This window comes from Poecilia reticulata, linkage group LG23 (genome assembly GCF_000633615.1).
Source record: "Poecilia reticulata strain Guanapo linkage group LG23, Guppy_female_1.0+MT, whole genome shotgun sequence".
Taxonomy (NCBI): domain Eukaryota; kingdom Metazoa; phylum Chordata; class Actinopteri; order Cyprinodontiformes; family Poeciliidae; genus Poecilia; species Poecilia reticulata.
Window position 1 is genome coordinate 516,426 of NC_024353.1, and position 15,172 is coordinate 531,597.

Sequence of the window (15,172 nt, forward strand, 5' to 3'; positions counted from 1 at the left end):
TATTTAAGCTGTAATTTAGTTGCTTGCCGTAAAGTTTGCTTAAGATCTTTGATAATAAAAACTGGTCCAACTTGTTTGCCATGACCTCTTTTCCAAACAAATGAGCTTTGTTATTGTTGTGTTTTTCCCTCATAGGATGAGAAAATGTTTTCTCTTAAGGCCTTAAATAAAGATTTTACTTAAAATATGTTAACATACTGGAGTACACAATAAGAAAAGTGGAAATTAGAGAAGCACAGAAAGTACATAAGGGCATCATAATTCCAGCTTGATCAGATAAAACCCTAAAATCTGGTCTTTTTCCTGCAACCCTCTTTGGTGAGGACGTGGTGACGGAGTGAACTAATAGGGAACATAATTTCCTACATGGCTGCTTCTATTAAGGCTGTGGGAGAGAGCAGGATTTACAGAGGAATAACATGAAGGCGAAACGCAAAACATCTAAATTTATCAATTTATCAACTTGTTGATGTTACAAATATTTAACTGCAGATGCATCCTTTGCTACAAATAACCAAACATGCAATAAGGGAATAAAATGTTTATTTTCTTATTTAAAAAGGAACTGTATTATGTTTTTATTTTGATTATTAGTGCATTTTAATACTGGTGACAAACTGTATCTTCGGTAGGGCTGAAACAATTAATTGTGATTAATAGATACATTATATGATATTCCCATCATGTGCAAGTGGAAGTTTGATTTTTGGGAAAGTTTGTTATCCAGGTTACATAAGAGCTTGAAATAAAATGAGAAAATGAATAGAAAATTGTTATTTTAAAGGGTTGAAACAATTAATTGTGATTAATCGATTCCTGGAATAATTGTCAACTGATTAAGTAATCAATTAATTGCTAACTGGCCTGGTTACTTACTTATTTAAAAATGTAAATGTTTGTTTTAATATGTCCAATATTGTAGTGGCTAAACAATATTTTTAATGTGATTAATCCATTAATTCGCTGAATAGTTGGTTTGATTAGTAAAATAAACGTTATCTGCAGCTCTAATTTGAAGTGAGTTTGATTTTGGTCTGGATTGGGATTCCTATAATCACCAAACATTTTCTACGAGGGCAAAGAAGAGGCAGGAAGGACACGCAGAAGAAGACATGCAGGAGCCAGCAGCAGAAGAAAGACTCCTGAAGAGACACCGCTTGCTGCTATGGCAACATTACGTGCTCCGGCGTCGAGTGCGCGCACGCCGGGCTCCGTGTCGGTTTGGACACGCAGCCTGCATTAGCCCGCAGCTGCTCGTGCTGCTGCAGCCTTCGGGGGGGGGGAGCGTTTAAAGGACGTGACGCCGTTTCTCCGGTGAGTAGCCAGACCCAGCTGGCTCGCTCTGAATAGTCGATGTATATCCAGCTTAGCCCCGTCCCTCTGGTCGGTATGAACCCCCCCGTTTAAAGCCAGCTATCTGCTTTTGAATGAATTTGCAGCGAGCGGCCAGACAAAGAAGTGAGCGGAGGGGCTTTCTCTAACCCCTGGTGACAGCAGGGCTCTGCAGAGATGAGGAGGGAGGGGGGTAAGACGCCATATCTGTGTGAGGACCACCTGTCACTCAGGCCAATGACTGTGGCAACAAGCCCTGCGCAGTGCAACACGGGAGGGAGGGGGCAGAAACCATGGCAACTCAAGCTGTCACAGCAACAGCACCCAGGAAGGCGAAGGGGAGGGCTTCCCATCGCTTAAAGAGACAGGACTCCCTCTGTGAGCAGATGACGTGTTATTCTTTAGTCGCACACCAACGTCTTGCTTAATTTATTTAACCAGAAAAGGCTACGGCGATGTCCTTGACGAGACTATAAGGAAACACGAAGGGGAGGGGGGCAACAGCAAGTTTCCATGGCGCCATGCAGCATTTCTGCTTCACTGACTTGAGCTCACATGGGCAAACGTCACGTTAGAGCCGAGGACGAGAAGCAGACGGGTCACGATTGGAGCTGGAACGACCAAATAATGGCAAAAACGACCCGATCGTTTCAGCACACAGCAGAGACGCCCTGCTTTATTCAATATACAGCGACTGAGAGGCGATGAAGGTAAAAAAGGAGATGAAATAACTGGAGTCGAAATGATTAATCAAGATGAGTCGATTGCCGAAAGAATCATCAACTGATGTAGTAATCAATTAATCGTTAACTGGAGTATTCAGACTAAAAAAAGGTCATTTGCTGAAAGAACACTCAGATCAGTGATTAAGTCAGTTCTATACAATTGAATTAGTGCTGAAACGATTAATCAGATTAATTGTGATTAATCTATTATTCTTCTGTTAATTGAAAAGAATCAACAGTTCAGCCTATATTGATGTTAAGTCCTGCAAAAAGGGCTGAGCTATTCACGTTTATATTAAAAGTATGTTTTTACATTTCATTAAATACAATATATATTTTCTTGTTTACAAAAAAAAGGAACTGAATCATTTGCATCTTTGAATTTATGTCTAATATTGTAATAGAAAACTGGTTAAATGAAAATCTGCAGAAGATTCTTTTTATCTTGAGATACTTGAATGATGCGAGTTATGACCAGGTTTAGTTCGTCTTTGGAATAAAATCAAGTATTTCTGACTTTGAACTGATCGTTTTGCTTGAAGACGAAGTTTTTCGTGGCGTTTCCACAAACGCAGAGCAGGTTCTGTTGTGTTTACTCACTCTGAGCCTGCAGCCATGTCCAGGTATGAGGTGTCTGCTGTGTCCACCCCTACTGGGATGACTATGCTCATGACGTTCTCTGCTGATCAGTTCTTGTCCTACTGAGTCCAGAGAAAGGGAGTCCGAAACACTGAGGCATGCCAGCCACAGCAGTCATTGCAGACATCTAAGTGCATCCACAAGGCCTGGAAACACAGAAAAACACAGCAAATATTAATATATTTTATTGCAGAAAGGATGCTGCAAGGATGATTAAACCCAAACTTCCAGATCATAGTGAAAACGGGGTATTTCCATCGTGCGCAACGGCTTGAGTCATTATTACAGAGAAAAGTTTGCCAGGATTTCCCCCGTGACAAAGCTACGCGGGTGAGGTTAGCGACGGGTGAAAAGCAGCAGCAGAGCCGAACTGCCGGGGATAGAAGAGGCTGCACTGTAAGAAAACTCCACAAAGGGGAGCAAGAGCACACCGCTCCACGAAGACGAGGAGGAAATGCAACACAGAGGCCATTTCTCCCTCTGTTTGACTCAAGAGGGCTGATCTATTCTGAGAACTCACCCAAACTTATTTAATCTGAGACGGCGACCAGCATGTTTTATTCACAGTAACCACAAACGCTACAACAGAGAAACTTCTAAATCAGGATGAGAGAGGGAGAGCAGTAAGGATGAAGGGTTTAAATTTACACCCTGGGGGAGCAATAAAGGTATTCATTCAAACGATTAATCGAGATTAATCAATTATTTGAGTAATCAACATCGAATTTAGTAATCTGTTAATTGTTAACCGAGTATAAAGACTCAAAAAAGGCAGTTTGATAACATCAACACAGAGTAGAAACATTTTTAGTTTGTTCACAAAGTAAAACTTTACTGATATCTGGGTAGGTACTTAGTAACATATCATCTAAATATCTAGTATTTATTTATTTGGTAAATCTGGTCAACTGAGAACATACTTTGTTCACAAATAAAAGTAACCAACATCTGAGTAAATATTTAGTCAAATATCAACTAAATATTTAGTAAATACTATTTATCTGCCAGACGGAGAACATTTTGGTAAATTTGATCTATTCAGAACATATTCATTTTAAAAAATGCCTGAAGCTTCACCTGGTTCAGATTCTGTAAAATCCTCTATTAAGCATCTTTTGCTATCCAATTATTAATCGGTTAATGCAAAAATATTGTCAATTAATCCACAAATGATGAAGCGTTCACTAAATTAATATGTTATTGCATTTTAGGCAATAAAATGTTCTTTTTTTTTTTACTTATAAAAGGACATATGTATTTTTTTCCTTCATTTCTAATATTGTATAAAAAAGTTTAACTGATTAAATGAAACATTTGCAGAATGTGTCAATTTTTTCTGATTAATAATTTGAATAACTGATTAGTAAAATAATTTAACTCCTGTTTTTTGCGTTTGATGTGAACCCAGACAGCAGCATGTGTGTCAGTGTGGCTGCCCCTGATGCACACAGCTCTGTTGATAAGCAGGATTAGAGGGAGGGACAGATGCCGAGACAAAATAGGCTGGAGGTCACACCTCCGCCTGCCCAGGCAAACTGTGACCAAACAAAGGCTCAGATCACGTCTCAGGGAGCATGCACACGGGGTGAGAGGGGTTACAAACCAGGAACGAACGTCTACTTGCCCCTGCATGCCTATTGGGTAATGAGAGGGAGGAATGCAGCTAATCGCTCACTGTAAGGGGAAAAAATGCCACAAAAGCACGTCAAGAAGAGTGAATTCATAGTGTGACTTTCGAGGAAGCAAAAACACAAAGATCAAAAACTTTAGTCATCGCAAAGGTTGAGAATATTCAGGCGGTGTAAACAGAACAGCACGACTCTAAATCAGAAATGTTTCAGTTATGACAGCTGTCAATTCTAAACCAGGGTAAAACAATTCATCTTGATTAATTGCTAACTGGAATATCCATCCATCCATCCATTTTCTTTACACCCTTGTCCCTTAATGGGGTCGGGATGCTGCTGCCTCTCCAGCTAACGTTCCGGGCGAGAGGCGGGGTCACCCTGGACAGGTCACCAGTCTGTCACAGGGCAACACAGAGACACAAACAACCATGCACACACACACTCACACCTAGGGGCAATTTGGAGAGGCCAATTAACCTGACAGTCATGTCTTTGGACTGTGGGAGGAAACCGGAGTACCTGGAGAAAACCCACACATGCACAGGGAGAACATGCAAACTCCATGCAGAAAGACCGGGGCCGGGAATCGAACCCAGAACCTTCTTGCTGCAAGGCAACAGCTCTACCAACTGCGCCACTGTGCAGCCCGCTAACTGGAATAATTGTCGATTAATTCGGTAGTCGATTAATCGTTAACTGAAGTTGTTTCTGAAACAACAGCTATAACCTAAAGAGGCATTTTAGCTTCATCCAGTTCAAATTCAGTAAAATTTAGCCATTTAATTATTAATCAGTTAATCCAGAAGATATCCATCAGATTATTCCTGCACTGTACAGACGCCAAGTCAAGAAGAAGGGCTGAACGTTCCACATGTTGATGTTAGAAGTACCTTTTTTTTTTTTATCTGCAGATGCATCGTTCGCTACAACTGATCAAGCATTTACTAAAGGAATGCTGTAATTACATTTCAGACAGTAACATGTTTATTTTATTTAAAACAGGAATTAAGTTACTTACTCATTTGTATTTTTATGCATTTTTAATAGTGTTTAAAAAGGGCGACGTGGTTAAATGAAAAATCTGCAAAATATGGCAATTTTTTTGTACGATTAATCAATTAATCGTGAGAAGAATTAATGATTTGATTAATCATTAGCTGCGGCGACCGATAACGTGGGTATGTGGGGTGTTTCTGTAAAAATAAGGGTGAAACAAACTCAGAAATAACTATTTATGCAAGTACAGACAGAAATATACAATAAACAGACACTTTCTCCACTATAGTTTCTAGGTTAAAATGTCACATTATTACTTTTTTAGAGATACATCTCCAGTGTTTGAGTTTATTTATCATTATCTGGGCCTTGAAAACAGAACCAGCAACAAGAGTTGGATGGAAAGATGGACAGAAAGCTAAATAAATGGATGTACTGATAGACACATAAGATATTTGGATGGTTGAGCTGATGGAGAATTTAAAACACAGAAGAATAAAATCAAATTGAAGCAGCCTTTATAGTCTCGACTGCATCAGGCATAAAGGTTCACACAAAAAATGTTATTAAAGTGATAAAAAGACTACCGCTAAGATACTGTGCAGTTATTAGAAATATAAATGTCAGACTCACAGTCCAACTGAGTCGGATCATTTTTCCAAAAATGTACTTCCACCGTAACGTATTTCCATCTCTGGAAATATTAATATTATCCAGTCTGTTCTCTTTTTCCAGACCACTAAATGAAATCACACACGTTTCCAGAGCGTCGTCGTATTTCCATTCCTGTGTTTTTATTTGGGCTCAGATGTTTACATAAAGCAAAATAACAGATACGATTATCATATTGTTGACGATGTTTATTTGCCTCGCGTCGGCTTGTTTGTGTTTCTTTTCTGCAAAAGTCTGCACAGAAAGTTGAGCCTGGAACCTCTCAAACATTCTTCGGTGCGCGAGGCTTTTAAAGCAAAGCACAAACAGAGCCTGACTGACAAAAAGAAAAACAAAGTACAGAGCAGCCACATTCCTGAGTAAATCTGAGCCCAACTGCGTCTGCTCCTCCCACTTCCTCTAGGAGAGCTGCCCATCACCTCAGAGAAATGCAGCCAGAGTGGGGAAAAAAGGCAGAGAGCCCCCTCCTCCGCCTGGTCACCCCGCCCAGACGGATTCCTCTCCCTCCTCTCTGCACTTCCTAAATAAACCTGAAACAGTAATGCAGAGCAGAGGGGAAGGGGAGTGTCGCAGACAGTTGCAACAGGGACCTTTTAAAGCCACCTTCGGCTAAATCCGCCTGTGTTATGGGGAGGCGGAGGGGAGCGAACAGGCGTAAGAGGGCGGCTAAAACAGGAAAACAAAGAAACAAACCATTTGTAAAAGCAGCAACAAGATGGAAGTGGTCCACACGCTCGTCCACCTTTCTGTTTTCATTTGCTCGCTAAATGAATTGGGGAGCTTTGGAAATCACCAGAGCTCGTCGATTAGGCGGAGGGGGAGGTGAAGCTGCGCAGGCGAAACCGGGGACGACTCCGGATGGCGGACTGGACCGCTACTCCCCCCGTACCGGCACCGCAACCTTTCCATTTGGGACAAATCTGGACCAAAATCAGATTACAATAAAATCTAAAAATATCTAAATATACACTTTAAATTTGGGCTGCAACTAATGATTATCTTAGTAATCAATTAATTGATTATTCCATAAATTAATAGGATAAAACAAAATGGCCACTTAAGGTTATTTTATACATGGGAAATAAGTAATTCAACTCCTTTCTAATTAAGAACTTTTTTTTCTTTAAACCTTCAAGTTAGGGTTGCAAATAATTATTTTTAGTAACTGATTAATTGATTATTCCAACGATTAATTGGATAAAACAAAATGGCCACTTTAACTTATTAGAAATACATAAAAAAATGCAAACAACTAATTCAATTCCTTCTTAATTAAGAACAAATATTTTCATCAAACTTTCAAATTAGGGCTGCGATTAACGATTATTTAAGTAATTGATTATTCTGATAATTAATCTAATAAGAAAATGGCATGTATTTCTTATTTAACCACTTAAGCTTATTTCATATATTAGATACACATTAAAAAGATGCTAATAAGTAATTCTATTTCTTTTTATTGTTAAAATACATATTTTATTTAAACTTTAACGTAGGGACGCAACTAAAGATTATTTTAATATTCTTATAATCTGATGATTAATCGGATAAAATTTTTGGAGGAGTTGAAAAATTGCTTCACTATAAATCAATTTAAAACACTTTATAAGAAAAGAAAGGTCACACTTTGAGTTAATAATGAGGGAAATTATATTGTTTGCAACCTGCTAATATAATATATACTACCATGAAAATTTTTTTGTAATTCTTGAGAAAGTATGGAAGAAGATTAGTGCCGTTAAGAAAAATAATTTACATTTTTCTCAGAATTCTGACTTTTGATTTTAGAAGATTAAAAAAGTCGGAATTCTGAGACAGAGAAAAAAAGTCAGGATTATTTTTATTTTTTTTCCCCCAGTGGCTCTAATCCTCTTCCGTATGAAAGTGACAGTTTTATGCCAGATTCTTTCTTCTTTTCCGTGTGTGAATTAATGATTAAATTTGTTAAGTCGAGTGAAGCTGATCAAGGTCTGGCCTTCTTTTTCGCCGTTACGTTACATCTGCCTTCATCAATCAGGGTTGCCCACGGCAACCGGGGTTTCCATCTGCACTCCAACTCTGCTTTATGAGAAAGATAAATGTGTTGCTGCACGTTTGAAGCAAGAGTTTGAAATAAGAGGCTTCGTATTAAGGCACTATAAATTAAACAAATAGTGAAGCAGAAGGAGTTTAAATGTTTTTACAAGCCGTTTATCACAGCTCTGGTCTGTAAAGATATTTTTATGTTTATCATGTAAATTACATTGAGAAACATGCTAAAAATCAGATTTTTAACCATATCTTATTAATTTAGTTTATTAAATACCTTGTATAAGGTTATTTCTGTGAACTTTAGAAGTGTTTTTTAGTTTCTGTGCATCAGTTATGTACTAGATTATGGCCGCTAAGCTAACTTTAACTAAAGTTAGCTTTAGTTAAAGGAGCTAAAACGCGTCTATCATTTTATTGATGCTTGTGTAGCGTTTTATCAAGTCCAGAGGACCCCAAAGCGCTTTAATCCACATTCACTCATTCATGCACACATTCATCCGCTGATGGCAGCAAGCTACTGGAGCAGAAACAAGTAAAAAAAAAGAAGATATTTAGCAGTTTATTGTTATTTTACTTTAGTAATCAACTCTGTCCTGTGTATTAGAACTGTGTATTATGTTTATGAAGCATTACTTTGTGTTCTACGTTATGAAATTCTCTTCAAAAATACATTTAAGTTGTAGCTGTAAGATAGAGTCAAAATAATGCGAATAAAATCATAATATTTTGAAAATAACGTCAATATTAGCAGAATAATGTCATATTACCAGTATCTAAATCACAATATTTCACCTTTGTTCTTGTATTATTCTGATTTTATCCTCAGTTCTATTTATTTTTAAAATTTTGTGAGCCATGGCCCCAATACTATGACAAAATATTTTGTAATTTTGAGCCCTAAGGAAGTTATTTAAAATAGAATACTTCTCGTTGGGTCGGTTTCTGACTGACAATGATTTCTAGAGATGTACAATATATCGGAACCAACATTGGTATCGAATCATATTAGTGATTTTAATATATCAATATTGGTCAGCTAATTAAAACTGGGCCAATATGAACAACTAACATTTATTTTAATCTGTTTCTGGTATTTTTTCCCTCAAATGTATCGAAACGGCAGTAAAATACATAAAATATTGGTAAATATTGGTTATTGGCTATAATAATATCGACCCAAAATTTTGCATCGGTGCACCCCTAAATGTTTCTACTTAACTTTATATTTAGGTTCATCTGATGATGTAATTTTTAAATATTAAATAATTGATCATTTGATCAGTTACTCAGTACTTGAGTAGACTTTTACCAAATACTCGTTTACTCTTACTTGAGTCTGGATAGTAACTTTTATTTCTACTCGAGTAAAAATATGCTTTAGTATCTCTACTCTTAGTTCAGTGCAATTTCTGGCTACTCTACCCGCCTCTGAACCTTTTAAAACTGAGTATTGCGCGTTACATCAAATATAATCGTATTAAATGCACCTGTGAGCTGTTATAAGTCTTTGTTGACTCGATTTAGAGCGCTGTTGTCATTAGAGGACAACATGGAGCCAGTGCCGGGCTCCAGCATTTGGAGAATGCACAGCACCGCTAGCTAAGATCTGAGCTATGTGTGCATGGAAGAGGGGAGGGGAAAACAACAGCAACAGCCACTCAGGATACATTACAACAGTGATTCCTGATCAATTTTTACGCCTGGACTGCAGTGTTACATCACCAAGGCTGACACTTTCTTTCTTTCTTTCTTTTTTTTTTCTCAATGCCAGTGAAACGTCACTGCAGCAACAGGAAGGTTTAAAAAAAAAAAAAAAAGCCACCTGCTAGCTAGTTTAAAAAGGAGGGATCTGTTACGGCCCAGCTAGAAGCACAACAACAGGTCACCTGAGCCCCGGCTCCTCTTCCCAGCTGGGAGGCCATGTGACTCTGCGGGTCTCTGGGGTCTGGGCACCACACATGTGAGACCACCAGAGACCGGGGAAACGGCGACCCGGGTTAGTCCCACATGGTGAGGGGAGTCTACACACACAGAAAGGCGTTACTGTTTCAGAGAGAAGCATTTACTGCAGTGGTGGGGTGAAATGGTTGAGCTGAAAACAAACTTTTATGCCTTTTTTTTAATTTATGTGTGCAAAAACAAACTAAAAAATGTCAATTTAATTGAAATTTACAAATGTTTGAATAGATTTTTGTAGAAAACAGTAGATACAAAACATAAAGCTCTTGCTAGATTGCATTGGTATTTATATTCTTGGGGCACTGATATTTCTTTTTTTGTTTTTATTTGGGCAGCAAGATTTGCTTTTGAGTAAAAGCAGGTTAATAATTGTGGTTACTTCAAAATTTAGGGGTCACGCAAAAAGACTAGAGTATTAGGGCTAAGTACATTTTTAAAAAAATGAGAACAAAGTCATAAAACTAAGACAATAAATGTTATGACTATTCTTGTAGTTCTATTACTTTACTTTATTTCTTTAATTATATTTCATTTAATTAGAATGGCCCTACTACACCCTTGTAGTTAATTTATTTTTCAACAGTAAATTTTATTTTATTTGTATTTGACCTTTATACAGGTTGTCTCATTGAGATTCAAGATCTTGTTTACAACAAACAAAAACAAAATTAAAAACAGCAATAAAACAATAAACTTTACTATTTTATTGCATCTTTTTTCTTACTTTTTGTCTCTTTAAGATGCTATTTGATAAAGAAAATGTCTTAAAAGATGAAAAAGTGTACATCTGAATCAACCAATAGAACTGAGGTCAGGGGGCCGCCAAAAATCCTCCGGAGGGCCACAGATGGCCCCCGAGCCACACTTTGGACACCCCTGGTTCATCATCTGCGTTAGTTAACGAAGCATAAAAGCTTTCGGGTTGCATTTATCGGTTTCATCAATAAGTCAATAAAGAACCAGATGCCATCTTCGTCTCATTTCTTCTCCATCTTTTTCTCCAATCAATTAAAGGTAAAGAAAAGCAAAAAGAAGAAGAGGAAGAGGAAGAGGAGCAGCTTCCTGCTTACAGGCCGGCTTTTTGATACTTTGAGCTTCTTAGAGTGCAGCTAAGCTTAAAGGAGGCTGTGTCATCTGAGACTGCCATGAATCCACACCACCCGCTCTGTCGCTATGACAAGAGAGGCACCACGCCTCCGCTCTCCATCTTTGTTAACACAACAAACAAAACACACACACACACACACACACACACACACACACACGGCATCATGCACATGGCCATCAGGCTCACTTTAATCCAGGTACTCATCACTACCTGTGCTGCCATAAACCAAAAGGAGCAGCGAGTCTTCAAACAGAGAGAGAAATGTTTAGGGACGCTGCGTGTTAGAGGTCAGAGTATCATCAGACACTAAGCAGCAACCACTTAACTCCATTAAATGACTTGAAACCGACTCTGGCTTCGCTGCTTATTACGCTTTTAGTTGTTCCTGCTTCTGTGTCAGACATACTGTTGACAACTTATGTTGAAAAGCATAAACGGGTTGGTTACATCTGAAAACCGGATTGTGTTTAATGCTGAGGCCTCAATGTCCAGGTATTAAGGTTGAAACGATTAATCGTGATTAATCGGTTATTGAAATAATCGTCAACTAATTTAGCAATCGATTAATCATTAAGTGCCCTATACAGATAAAAAAAAAAATTCAATTTGGTGAAAGAAAGTGCAGTAATTAAGCAAAAACTGGACAAATATAAAAATTTTGCATTCAAGATTAAAAACTAAGTAAGTATGTTCTACCCTGAACTCCTAGAGTGGCACAGCTTTAGCTTCACCTGGTTCAAATTATGTAAGCAACTTTTGCTTATCTAATTATTAATCGCTTAATGCAAAAACTTATTAATCTACAAATAATGAAGTGTTCACTGAAGGAGTGATCCACCATTGCATTTTGGGAAATATAACATTTAGATTCTCATTTAAAAAGGAACAGAATTATGTTCATTTGTATTTTTATGCATTTCTAATATTGTATATAATCTAAATCTGGTGAAATTAAAAATCTGCAGAATGTGGCAAATTATTTTTATTCGATTACTCGTTTGAATAACTGATTATTCAAATAATCGCTGGCTGCATATAGAGGAAGTCGAACAGGTGAACAGGCAGCCTGAAACTCCACTGAGTTTTTTATTACGGTGTGTAAATGAGATTTCACAGAGTGGCTGTGAAATCTCATTTCACAGCCAAATGTACGTACATTTATACGTACATTTAAACGTACGTATAAATGTACGTTTACAAACTCCAACTTGATTTCTAATCATCACAGGCAGGCATTGGCCAAAGTGAGACAAAATATGGCTTTTTACAAAAACATATCTATTTATACGTATCTTCATTTGCACAAAATATGCAAAAACATTTTATATACAATATTTTTCTACTTGAAAATTATATTTTAATTTGAGCATCTTATCCGTTTCCTGTATGTCACGCTGCTGTCACCCAATAATTTCTCAATTCTGGGATCAATAAAGTACATCTTATCCCAAATAAAATAGATATTCTCAGTTGTAACCTATAGCTTTTAGCGATTCATATATTTAATTCAATAAGCAGACTTTATAAACTATAAAAAAAAAGCTCTCCAGTCCCTGAATATACATGGTTGTGAGCGACAGCAGCAGAGAAAATGAAACATTACTACAGGAAATATGTAAAGGTATTAATTTATTTGCAAATGCACACACAAAATTTAGCAGATAAGACGCCTGCATATTAAACATATCGGATTACTGATCACAGGAGATCTTTATTCAAACAAGGGCTTAAGTAAGACATCATGTGAAGTCATCTTACTCTACAGAAGATGACAAGCAGCTTAATGAAGAAAACAAACCGCAACTGATTGCTTAGCAGTAATTATTATGGATTATTCCTGACAGATGCTTTTCCCTACAATATCAACCAACTAAAAACATATTACAGGAATAGCTCACAAAAATGACGCGGCGTGTTTAGCAATTTGGCTTGAGATGGATTTAGTGTCTTTTCCACGTTATTTTATCCTGAACTGAAATAAATAATCATGTGTTGTGCAGTTGCCTTTCTGCGAGTGTGTCGGCGCTGCAGTCAGTCCTGCCGATAGGGGTGTGGAGAGGGTACAACGTTGCTATTATGTTACCACAACACCCTGGTGCATGTCGCCATTTTCAGAGCGCTTTTCTCAGGACGGCGTGTAGCCAGGGGAGCCTCGCCGTGGGAAGAAAAATCCCCCCAAGAATGCGTTCAATCAACTCTCACACACTCTGCTCCAAGTGTCACTCTCTCGGTACAGTTTCTGTGTTGTTAACCGCCTAGAGCTGTTGTGAATCCGTCGAAACGCCCGGCCAGTTACCGCAAGGCCCAGCATTATTATTAGTACTATATGATTTAGCCTCTTGAAATCTGATGTTTAACGGTTTTTCTGTCGGTACAACGGCGACCAAAGCAACAACAAAAAAAAAGTATTTTTCTAGTCGATTAAACGAAAAGAATGTCGAGGTAAAAACGGAAATATTTGGTCGTTACGGCCATAACGCAACAACCGAGCTAACGGAAGCTAACGGCATAATGCGTAGACAGAAGTGGATTAATGCTTGGGTCGTCAGAGACAGGAAAGACCGACGACATCAGCAAGCAGGCTACCAAAGCCGACTGAACATTATATGCGGTAATCAGTGCCAGGGCGTGCAGGAAAGAAGCGGCAGGGCACAGGATGACTAAGAGAGACGCTTATTGAGAACCTAAATGGAATATCCCCTCCCCCATGGCTGCAGCGTTTGATCCCAACACACACCAACTCTAAAATAAGTCACTAAAACCTCAATCTGAGCTCCAAAGTAGCAAAATGTCAGTTTTCTATAATGCGTCTGCTTGAGGTTGTATTTATCCTGCTTCGGCTATGAATCCGAAACTAAGGAGGGACTGTAATGCAACCCCGAGCATTTAAGGTATTTCAACAACTGGCTTTGCTCTAAGTTGCCTGGGACATAAACTAAACATATCGGTTTATCTAAAGGCTCATTGTTCTCCGGATTTGAGCGGTGGTTTTGTGTAGTTTTTTCTGAACGGAAATGATACTGTAAGGCGAGGCAACTCCTAAAAGCAGCGCTTAGTTAGTTCTTTAAATACCAATACTACGTTTGTAACATAATAAAACGAGCAGGCGCGTTTGTTGACAGGTTTTTATCAAATGTAGAGCAATATAACGGCATGGTAATAAAGGGTGTTGCACTCTAGTGTAAGGGATCACAATATGGCTGCAAGATTGCTCTCTATATAAAATAAATAATCTGCATTGAGGTAATCTAATTCTGTGCAATTAAAATCAAATGAAGGTTACGATCGGAGGTTAGATGTAATGAGATTGGGTTATTTGCAAATATGACAGACGAAAATCCAGCTGGTTAATTTAGCATGCAGATTTCCACCAAAACGCGGTCGGTCACTGGGGTTATAGACTCTCGCATTGCCCATATTTAATGTATGTACACAAAAGCGAATAAAACTGTGCGCAATATGGCCCGCAGTGTCAGCATGTCAAACTAAAACACCCGAGTGACTCCCACTTCACATCTGTTCATGTGTGGCCGCTGATCGGAAAGCATACGATGGGTTTTCCAACAGACATTGAGAAGTGTTAATGTTCTCAATGGAGAGTTTTGATTGTGGACATTTCAATGTAATGTAGCGTTTTCATGTTACGTTACTCCAAATTAGTATTAACCCTGCTCTAACTTTGCAAACGCTTGTCATTGTAATCCTTTTATGACTTCTACATAATATTTATTCTTTTTTGCGGGTGGTGTAATGCATTGCTACGCTATAAACGAGAAGTCAAAGCCTTATTCGGTTTGTGTCAAGCTAATTTGAGATGGTAGCATGCGCTAGTTAGCAAGTGGTCAGTTGGCTTGACAACTTCATGATTTTAGTAGAAATTGATGGTCTTTTGTAAGAGTTTTAAAGGTTTGCTCACCATAAAACAAGCGAAATAAACTTAGCGCTTAGATACTCTGATTTACTAAGGTTCAAGAGCAAGTTTGCAGGCTACTCTCAGCTGATATGTTAGCAGGTAACACCATGCTAGCTAACTATAGACAACAATACACGTTCAGGCTTCATTTAACCTTAATCTATAATCG

General features: G+C 38.1%; 1 protein-coding gene across 1 annotated transcript in view; it reads right to left on the minus strand.

The window, feature by feature from the left end:
• Window positions 1-15,172, minus strand: part of kmt2e (lysine (K)-specific methyltransferase 2E) — a 39,229-nt gene that overhangs the window by 23,577 nt on the left and 480 nt on the right. The window contains exon 2 of the mRNA XM_017302688.1: window positions 2,658-2,842. Within this exon, the coding sequence (XP_017158177.1) occupies window positions 2,658-2,728 (71 nt within the window). The 5' untranslated portion in view covers window positions 2,729-2,842. The remainder of the gene's footprint in view (window positions 1-2,657; window positions 2,843-15,172) is intronic.